Below are 11188 nucleotides of genomic sequence, written 5' to 3' on the forward strand. Positions count from 1 at the left end.
ACAAGAACACTGAAACACTTGAAGGAATTTGAAAGCCGACTTTTATCCACAGTGGCACCACATTCCCGAGTGGCAAAGTGTGCAGGGAAACCTTCCATGCCCAAACCCGCCCGTCACGGTGCTTGGGAGCGCTTGTGCACAAGGCCTCTGTCAGACGGATGTAATCTCTGCGGGCCTGACCCCGCCCCCTGTGACGCCGTCCCCGCCACAGCCCCGCCCTGGCTGCCCTCGCACTAGTGCGCATGCTCTGAACCCCACCCCTTGCATCACAGAATGTCTCCCGGGCAACCCCTGACGCGCTGGTGAGTAGCTGGACGCTGAGTGCGCGGAGTGGAGCTCAGAGCTTGGAACTGCGGAGAGGAGAGCAGTTGCTGAGCGGCTGGGCGGCCCTCGCTGGGCCAGTGGAGTGGAGACCTCTGCCGAGAGGCACTGGACGTGCCCTTTTGACACGTTGGAGACTCTCTTGACTATGGACGTTGAAGATAAACCATATTTTTCTAGTGTAGAGGAGAAAACTGCTTTCTGGAAGGAACTTTCCTTCAAGTATAAACAAAGCTTCCAGGAAACTTGGGATGAGCTACTTGAATTCCACAAAACAAGCAGAGAATTAGAAGCAGAGTTGGAGGCACAGTTAGTACTGGCTGAACAAAGTAAGAGAGACTTGCAAGCTGATATCCAACTGGCTGAACAAAGTAAGAGAGACTTGCAAGCTGATAACCAAAGGCTGAAATATGAAGTGGAGGCATTAAAGGAGAAGCTAGAACATCAGTATGCAAAAAGCTACAAGCAGGTCACAGCATTAGAGGATGATTTAAATCAGACTCGCGCCATTAAGGAGCAGTTCCAGAAGTACGTGAGAGAGCTGGAGCAAACCAATGATGGCCTGGAGCGTGCACAAAGGGCAGCAGTAGTTTCACTGGAAGAGTCTGAACAAAGGCTAAATCAGACCCTTGAAAGAAATGCGTATTTTGAAAGAGAACTTGATGAAATGGAATCTTCGTTGGTCTCTGTGAAGAACTTAAAGGATGAAGTAGGAGATTTAAAACACGAACTAGCAGCTTGGGAAAGACAAGAAGTAACCAGAAAACAAACTCCAGACTGTGAAAAGACAGATTCTGCTGTGCAAGTGTCATTTTCTGAACTTGATGAAATGGAATCTACTTTGGTCTCTGTGCAGAACTTAAAGGATGAAGTAAGAGACTTAAAACAAGAACTAGCAGCTCGGGAAAGACAAGAAGCAAACGGAAAGCAAACTCCAGACTGTGAAAAGAAGGATTCTGCTGTGCAAGTGTCATTTTCTGAACTTGATGAAATGGAATCTTCATTGGTCTCTGTGCAGAACTTAAAGGATGAAGTAAGAGATTTGAAACAAGAACTAGCAACTCGGGAAAGACAAGAAGTAACCAGAAAGCAAACTCCAGACTGTGAAAAGACCGATTCGGCTGTGCAAGTGTCATTTTCTGAACTTGATGAAATGGAATCTTCATTGGTCTCTGTGCAGAACTTAAAGGATGAAGTAAGAGATTTGAAACAAGAACTAGCAACTCGGGAAAGACAAGAAGTAACCAGAAAGCAAACTCCAGACTGTGAAAAGACCGATTCGGCTGTGCAAGTGTCATTTTCTGAACTTGATGAAATGGAATCTTCATTGGTTTCTGTGCAGAACTTAAAGGATGAAGTAAGAGATTTAAAACAAGAACTAGCAGCTCGGGAAAGACAAGAAGCAACCAGAAAGCAAACTCCAGACTGTGAAAAGATGGATTCTGCTGTGCAAGTGTCATTTTCTGATCTTGATGAAATGGAATCTTCAATGGTCTCTGTGCAGAACTTAAAGGATGAAGTAAGAGACTTAAAACAAGAACTAGCAGCTCGGGAAAGACAAGAAGCAAACGGAAAGCAAATTCCAGACTGTGTAAAGACGGATTCTGCTGTGCAAGTGTCATTTTCTGAACTTGATGAAATGGAATCATCATTGGTCTCTGTGCAGAACTTAAAGGATGAAGTAAGAGATTTGAAACAAGAACTAGCAGCTCGGGAAAGACAAGAAGTAACCAGAAAGCAAACTCCAGACTGTGAAAAGACCGATTCTGCTGTGCAAGTGTCATTTTCTGAACTTGATGAAATGGAATCTTCATTGGTCTCTGTGCAGAACTTAAAGGATGAAGTAAGAGATTTAAAACAAGAACTAGCAGCTCGGGAAAGACAAGAAGTAACCAGAAAGCAAACTCCAGACTGTGAAAAGACCGATTCTGCTGTGCAAGTGTCATTTTCTGAACTTGATGAAATGGAATCTTCATTGGTCTCTGTGCAGAACTTAAAGGATGAAGTAAGATATTTAAAACAAGAACTAGCAGCTCAGAAAAGAACAGAAGTAACCAGAAAGCAAACACCCGACTGTGAAAAGACAGATTCTGCTGTGCAAGTGTCATTTTCTGAACTTGATGAAATGGAATCTTCATTGGTCTCTGTGCAGAACTTAAAGGATGAAGAAAGAGATTTAAAACACGAACTAGCAGCTCGGGAAAGACAAAAAGTAACCGGAAAGCAAACTCCAGACTGTGAAAAGACCGATTCTGCTGTGCAAGTGTCATTTTCTGAACTTGATGAAATGGAATCTTCATTGGTCTCTGTGCAGAACTTAAAGGATGAAGTAAGATATTTAAAGCAAGAACTAGCAGCTCGGGAAAGACAAGAAGCAACCAGAAAGCAAACTCCAGACTGTGAAAAGACGGATTCTGCTGTGCAAGTGTCATTTTCCTTGCCAGCCACTCCTGTTGCCAAAGGAATGGAAAACAGTTTTCCTTCAACAAAAGCTATACCAAACCGTTTTGGTATCAGCCCAATAACTCCTCCTGCCAGGACATCTGGACTAAACATCGTGAGGGATCTCTTATGGAAAGTAGGGGCATTCGTATCAAAATCAACAGCTTGCCAGAATTTTGCGGAGTTCGAAGCATCACGAAAATCCTGTATTCCATGGAATGATAACTGGGTTGAAAATCGGCTACGGCGCAAAGCTCTATCAATCAGGGCATTCGCCTTTGTTTAATAAAGGGGCAGTGAACGACTTTGAGCAGCTGCTCCTCCTCCTGGACTGGGCCCCTTGCACCCGTTGTTGACCCCAGATGTGCTGCCTCTCAGCGCCTCCAGGTGGGTGCTCCTGCCCTCTCAACAATCCATAGAGAAGGGGTCAGTTCTGTAAACGTGCTTATCACACCAAATGGCATTTCATCTTTCTGTGCCTTGTTACTTTTTTCTTTTTCTCCGTCATCAATTGTCTGGACTTACACCACCCAAATAAAGGTGATTTATCTAAACTCTTTATCTAAGACTCAGGGTCTACTTTCTAAGGAACCTAGACCAAGACAACTGAAAAGTCCCTTTCCCAATGCCTAAAGTATTTATTCAGAACTTACTACCCATTTTCTCTTCTATGAGATCATATATACTGTTATTTACCTTTTTATTCTGTGAAATTTATTGTTTCCACATTAAAAGAGTTTTTTGAGGGGAAAGAAAAATCCATTAGGTACTCTTTCTGGTTCCAGGCCATTAAACTTAGCTGTCTTGTCCATCAGGTCATAAAACTGATCTGTGAATGACCCCAGCCAATTCTAAGTCATCTCTTTACTACTAATGATCGTCAGAACTTGTTAATATAAATTATTTCATTAATTGTGCGTGGCTCTGTTCTCGTGGATGGCTTCTGTAAAACATTGTGTAGAAGCAGTCATTTAGTTTGTCTAAATTATTTCTCAAATTACAATTGATTTCTCCATCAAATAACAATTGTTGAGTTCTCCAATCTCATGGAGAATTTAGAAAACACGAGGGCAAATAAAATCTTTTCCCTTCCAATCCCATGATTCTTTAAAATACTGTTTTATCGGGGAGGGCCCCCTGCCTGGATCCCGAGCTGCTCTCCCAGGGAATTCGGTCTCCCTGCCGAGTGCGCCGGCCCCACTACCGCGGGACTGGATCCCCCGCGCCCGCACCCACCCTGCCACGTCCTGGGGAGGAGCGGGAATCAATGACCAGCCCCGGCGGGCGCGCAGCCGGGTGAGCGCAGCCCCGAGACACGCGCTCAGGGCGCCCCCCACCCCCGGGCCCCCCGCCCTCCCCGCGCGCCGCCTCCAGCGCGAAGCACAACGCGCCTCCGGGCTCGGGGACGGCGGCGCCGAGCAATCCGGGCGGGCCGGCCTCGCCGGTGACATCACACGCGAGGATACTCCTGCTCTCGGCGCCGCCTTCGCCAAGCGGCCGTCCATCCGTCCGTGCGCTGCCGTCCGCAGCCGGAGCGGGTCCTCGCCAGCCGGCACAGAGCCGGGCACCGCGGAGCGACAGGACCCGAAGAGCAGGGAGAGCGGAGGCCTCGAGGGAGGGAGGACCCGCGCGGACGACAGCGTGAAATTGAGCCCCGCGCGCTGCTTGCTGTCCCTCCTGCCGGCGCTGGTCCTCAGCACCAGGTGAGTCAGGAGCGTGAGCCACGCGAGCCCAGGGGCGCTGCAGGTGCGAGTTGGTCCTCCCGCAGGTCACCTGTGAGGGCCAAGGACGGACACGTCAGCTGTTTGCATCTCCTGCTTCAGAATCAGACTCTTGGGTGAACCCAGCCCATTTTATTTGCCCTGGCCCCTCTTGTGAAGAGTCAGTACTCTTTCTAGGGAGGGACCAAAACTGTCAAAGGCACGTTGCTCACCAGCCTTGGTAGTAACAGATAACAGAGAGACCAAAATAAAAGAAATACAGAGACAAAGAATTGTCACCAGGCATGTTCTCACAACAAAGCTGTCTCCTTAGTCTCAGAGAATCTTCCCTGCCCTCAGCCTCCACACACAGGGACATATTTTAGGATACAAAGAGACAGAAAAAGCCTTTAGCGTAGGAGATGCTGACCCCACATAATAAAGTCCCTGGACTCGGGCACTGACTGTTCCAAGGACTTTGGTTATTAAGAGAAATGTCCCTTTCACTGTCCTCTGATTTGGGAGTCATTAAAAAGGCACTCAGCAATTAAAAGTTTGAGGACAATTACAGAGCCGTGGTGGTGCAGATGCTAACATTCGGAAACATCAAAATATTAATTTTCCTAATTAAATATAGATGTGACATTTTGGGAAATACTATGCCTACAATAAAATGCACAGATTTTAAGTGTGCAGTTATTTGAGTTTTGACAAGTGAAGAGACTATGTAAATACTACCTAGTCAAGATACAGAGCTTGGAAACCCCCTTCAGAAAGCTCAGTATGGTTCCTTTTCAGTTAACTGCCTTCTCTTCCAAAAAAAATAATTTCTGTTGTTCATCACCAAAGACATACTTTGCCTGCTCTAGAATTGCATGTAAATTGAATCACGTTATCATGATAACAGTATGTTATATTTTATGCCCAGTATCTTTAACAAGCTTTTAGATTTGTCCACATGGCTGCATAAGTCAGTAAATAGTTCATTCCTTTCTATCACTGAGTAATACTCTGTTGTACTGATAAACAGAAACTTATGTATCATTCATCTGTTGATGAACATTTGGTTGCTTCCAGTTGTTGGGTATTATAAATAAAGTTGCTTTGAATATTTTTGTAAACGTCTTTATGAATTCAGGTTTTCAATTCCCCTGTGTAAACGTGTATGAGTTCAGTTCCTGGGTTAGAAGAACCAAGTTGGAGAATTTATGTTTAAACTGGGGGAGAACTTGAGGCAGGTAACAGAGAGATGCAGGCAGATAGAGTTCAGGGCCCCTGTAAGTTTCAAGAAGCTTCAGGGACCTTGTAAGTTTCAAGACCCTTGTAAGTTTCAAGAAGTGTCAAACTCAGCCAATCAAAATTGTGCTGTTAGATAGACCTCAGCTCTGATTGGTTATGCCCTATGCCAGCTGACTGATTATGCCCTGTGCAAATGAAGCATTGTACTTTCAGCCTCTCAAGAGTGGATTGTGATGTCATCAATTCAGTTCTCTATTTGATCCAGGGAGGGTGGGAATTTCTCCTCCCAGGAGGCAATATAAATCCCAGACTGCACAGCGCTCATTGCATCCTTCCTTGGAGCCCTCCTGAATAGCAGGATCTTTCTCTTTTCAGTCATTAAAAGAGCTTTGCTGGTTGCTCCATGCTCTTGCTGCTGGCTTTGCTCTTTGTCACCCCCAAGACACAATCCTGGGAAAACACAGCATTCTAAACCAGTAACAAACTAACAACAGTTATAAATCTTCCAATCAATGATTACATGGCCAGATATTTTCAAAGGTGTTCTGGCGGCCATGTGCCTAGAAGATGCTATGCATGTGATATTTTCACAGTAAAGAGAAGCTACTTTTATATTTTTATTACAATTTGTACTTATTCTTTGATTTTATTAGCTGGCAACCAATAAAGGAACCAAAAGTTAAGAAAAATTTTTTAAAAACCCAACATTTAAATGTTAAAAAATTAACTATGGGATAAAATGTAAGAAACTGGCATAGTAGATACTTTGTGAAAAGAAATTTTAACCTCCATAATTGCTGCATCCTGCCCCCTGCATTTATGCTACCTGAAGTTTCATGATTGTGAAATATGTTTCCTTTCAGATTCTCCTTTTCGGTATTCTAAAGTCTGCCACTGACCTTGGAAAAATCTCAACTTAGGAAAAAGATGCAGATGAAAGAAAACAAGATCACATATATGGTGAAAATAATAAAACATCTGAAAGGTGAAGCTTAGGAGATGATGGCTGTACATTGACCCAGAATATAAGTGCCAAAGACATATCATCTACTTCATGATTTTGTCAACTATTAGCTTTCCCTTCATGCTTTTAATAGAGCCCACATATATGTTATTATATATATATATATATATATATATATATATATATATATATATATATATATATATATATATATTATTCTGACTACATGTAATTCAGAATATATAGCACTTTTGAATGCATGGCCCTCAAAATTTGGTCTTCCCATTATCGTGTTTAATTACACTTAGTTTCCTTATGAGCACATTGTCAAGCAGATACTATCTGTATTCAACAATTAACTGTACTCAAATGAATAAAAACTAAAACTTCCATATGGTTGATAATTTTCAGTTGATTGATATCCATATTTAATGGATTACTTACATGTATATTACAATAAAAAAAATAAAGTAAGGCTGGTGTTTTGTTCATTTAAATACTTTTCTGTTCCTCTGCCTTTGGTCACTTTAGATTATCAGTAGATAATTGAAACTATATTCAAGAAAAATAAAGACCTTGGACTGTAGCTCTGAGCATCTGTACATTCTTTAAAATGAGAAGGGGAAAACCTGAATAATGGTTCCAGTTTGGGTGACTTTAGAATCACCTAGAAAGCTTTAAAGGTAAATACACTTACCAAGGCATCACTTATGATTTAGGAAATATACATTTCACTTGCAGAGCTCAATAACATATATATATATATCTTAAGATTGTCCTCACCTGGTGATTAAAATACTAAGTCAGTTTGGGGAACCAATGTTTGGGAGATAATTTAATTTCAATTGATGTACATAATTCTGTCTCAAACTATTTCTGTTTATGCATGAATAGAATACATACATACAATTACAATGACAAATGTTAGATAATAAAATTTGGGCTTAGTGGGTCATAGAGCAGAGTACAACTACTAAAAGGAAATAAGGGATGGAGCATCTCCATAAGCCTGCATCCAAAAGCAAACGTTTCTTTTACCATGAAAGAATATTGTTTCACTAGCATAGGAGAGAGTATGATATTGAGAGCAAAAAGTCCTACACAGACACAAGCAGAAGGTTAACCACGTAAATAATGTACTCATTGTGAATGCTTTCTTAGATATTGGGAGACATTATTCTATAAATACTGCGTGCAAACATTTCAAATATGTCTGACCTGTTTGATGTTTGAGTGCTTTGAGTGTGATTACATTGAATCTGCAGGTTAATTTGGGAAGAACTGACATCTTTACAATAATGAGTATTCCTATCCATGAACATTGATTCTCTCTCCATTTATTTAGTTCTTCAATTTTAGTCCCAATTTTGTAATTTTCTTCATATTGTTCTTGTACATATTTTGTTAAATTAATACCTAAGCATTTCATTTTTTGGATGCTATTGTGTCTTTAATTTCTAACTCTACCTGTTCATTACTGGTATACAGGGAAGTGACTGAATTTTATATATTAGCCTCACAGCCTGTAACCTTGATATAATTGATTGTTAGTTCAAGGAGGTTTTCTTTATTGATTATTTCAGATATCTGGATAGATGATCATGTCATCTGCAAACAAAAAGAGTTTTATGTCTTCCTTCCATATCCATGTAGTCTTTTATTTCCTTTCTTTGTCCGACTGCACTAGGTAAAACTTACAGTTTGTTGTGTAGTGTAGTGGTGTAGTGGTATAGTGTTGAAGTGTAGTGGTGAGAGGAGACATCCTCGCCTCATGCCTGATATTAATAGAAAGTTTTGAGTTTCTCACCATTAACTATGATGTTTATTGCATGTCTTTCTAGATATTCTTTATCAAGTAGAAGTTCTTTGATTGTGAAGCTGTACTTTATTCACCTTAAAAGTCTATCATTGGGAATATTTTTTTAAAAAAATAGGAGTTGTTGATCTGGTCTAAAGCCCTTCATCTTTTGCATCAGAACACTGAGGTCCAGAGTGTATGACACTTGTCCAAGTCCACAGGAGAATCCCAAAACTAGAACCTAGAACTTCCACAAAGATTTTTCTGTTCTATTCTGTGACCATTCTCTATGACATGTTTTCTGTAATCAACCAACATTTATATAGTTGGTAGCTACAATGTACCCAGAGCTAGTCTAGTTATTTTGGCATGCAAACCAGCTTAAAAACTAATTTTTTTGACGATATGGAATAACTGGAGAGAACAAAGTTAAGAGTTAATTTGCATTTGTTGGCTCAAATTTATATGATCCATGAAGACTGAACTGGTCTAAAAATGATCCCAGGTCATTTAGGAAACCCAAATAAGAGGCATTCATAAATTCTCACCATTAAAATTAAGAAAAAGCAAGAGAATTAAAAACAAGAGGGCAGCTATAATGATTCTTGTGGACCTTTCAGATGGTGTTTAAAGTGATATTTTTAAAAAGTATTCACTGAATTATGTCTTACAATAACAATTCACAGACATTTGCTTATTTCCTTATGTATGAAGTTCATGCTGATGGTGTGTGGGACTGCTCTGAAAGTAGCCTAATATCTAGCAAGGACTATGAAATAATCCTTGAATAAATGAAGAATGAATACATTGTTGTTTAGCTTTAATACCAGGATTAATTGAATTTGTTTGGTTTATATGTGTATGTTTACCTCTCTTCAGTTCAGGCAGAGAGATGGTACAGAAATGAAAAGGAAAAGATGAAATGATTGGGTCTCTTAACAATTTGACAAGGGTGGAAGACCAGAGAGTTTGGGTCAGAATAGCACATTGTGGCACGGACCTTGCAGAGTTTGCCCTTCCCCACGCAATGCTCTTCGTTCATATCTGGTGTTCCATTTGTGAATATGTTCACTTACATGGCAAAAGAGATTATACTAATGGAATTAACATTGGCAATCATCCAGCTTTAATAAGGGAGATTTTCCTGGATCGTATAAGGGGACCCAATTATTAAATTACATGGTCCTTCAACACCAAGACACATAATAATTAAAATGGCAAAGATCAAGGACAAAGAAAGAGTTTTAAAGGCAGCTAGAGAGAAAAAGGTCACCTATAAAGGAAAACCCATCAGGCTAACATCAGACTTCTCGACAGAAACCCTACAGGCCAGAAGAGAATGGCATGATATATTTAATACAATGAAACAGAAGGGCCTTGAACCAATGATACTGTATCCAGCACGGCTATCATTCAAATATGATGGTGGGATTAAACAATTCCCAGACAAACAAAAGCTGAGGGAATTTGCTTCCCACTAACCACCTCTACAGAACATCTTACAGGGACTGCTCTAGAAGGGAGCACTCCTAGAAAGAGCACAGCACAAAACACCCAACATATGAAGAATCGAGGAGGAGGAACAAGAAGGGAGAGAAGAAAAGAATCTCCAGACAGTGTATATAACAGCTCAATAAGTGAGCTAAGTTAGGCAGTAAGATACTAAAGAGGATAACCTTGAACCTTTGGTAACCACAAATTTAAAGCCTGCAATGGCAATAAGTACATATTTTTCAATAGTCACCCAAAATGTTAACGGGCTGAATGCACCAATCAAAAGACATAGAGTAATAGAATGGATAAAAAAGCAAGATCCATCTATATGCTGCTTACAAGAAACACACCTCAAACCCAAAGGCATGTACAGATTAAAAGTCAAGGGATGGAAAAACATATTTCAAGCAAACAACAGCGAGAAGAAAGCAGGGGTTGCAGTACTAATGTCAGACAAAATAGACTTCAAAACAAAGAAAGTAACAAGAGATAAAGAAGGACACTACATAATGATAAAGGGCTCAGTCCAACAAGAGGATAATAACCATTCTAAACATATATGCACCCAACACAGGAGCACCAGCATATGTGAAACAAATACTAACAGAACTAAAGGGGGAAATAGACAGCAATGCATTCATTCAAGGAGAATTCAACACAACACTCACCCCAAAGGATAGATCCACCGGGCAGAAAAAAAGTAAGGACATGGAAGCACTGAACAACACAGTAGAGCAGATGGACCTAATAGACATCTATAGAACTCTACATCCAAAAGCAACAGGATATACATTCTTCTCAAGTGCACATGGAACATTCTCCAGAATAGACCACATACTAGACCACAAAAAGAGCCTCAGTAAATTCCAAAAGATTGAAATCCTACCAACCAACTTTTCAGACCACAAAGGCAGAAAACTAGAAATAAACTTTACAAATAAAGCAAAGAGACTCACAAACACATGGAGGCTTAACAACATGCTCCTAAATAATCAATGGATCAATGACCAAATCAAAATGGAGATCCAGCAATATATGGAAACAAATGACAACAACAACAAGCCGCAACATCTGTGGGATGCAGCAAAAGCAGTCTTAAGAGGAAAGTATATAGCAATCCAAGCATTTTTAAAAAAGGAAGAACAATCCCAAATGAATGATCTAATTTCACAATTATCAAAATTGGAAAAAGAAGAACAAATGAGGCCTAAGGTCAGCAGAAGGAGGGAC

At 40.7% G+C, this 11188-nt stretch overlaps 1 protein-coding gene across 1 annotated transcript; it reads left to right on the top strand.

Moving 5' to 3' along the window:
• Positions 1-469: 469 nt before the first annotated feature.
• On the top strand, positions 470-3049 carry LOC130685040 (nuclear distribution protein nudE-like 1-B). Its single transcript, XM_057508215.1, has 3 exons — positions 470-1126; positions 2474-2533; positions 2645-3049. The coding sequence occupies exons 1-3, from the start codon at positions 470-472 to the stop codon at positions 3047-3049; spliced, it is 1122 nt and encodes a 373-aa protein (XP_057364198.1).
• Positions 3050-11188: the final 8139 nt, after the last annotated feature.

Source organism: Manis pentadactyla, chromosome 9 (assembly GCF_030020395.1).
Source record: "Manis pentadactyla isolate mManPen7 chromosome 9, mManPen7.hap1, whole genome shotgun sequence".
Taxonomy (NCBI): Eukaryota; Metazoa; Chordata; class Mammalia; order Pholidota; family Manidae; genus Manis; species Manis pentadactyla.

Excerpts from the sequence above, each read along its gene's own strand:
- LOC130685040 (XM_057508215.1), top strand. The coding sequence starts at position 470 with ATGGACGTTGAAGATAAACCATATTTTTCTAGTGTAGAGGAGAAAACT. Across the intron at positions 1,127-2,473 it reads AGACAGATTCTGCTGTGCAA|AACTTAAAGGATGAAGAAAG; the intron begins GTGTCATTTTCT and ends GTCTCTGTGCAG. Across the intron at positions 2,534-2,644 it reads CAGCTCGGGAAAGACAAAAA|GATGAAGTAAGATATTTAAA; the intron begins GTAACCGGAAAG and ends CAGAACTTAAAG.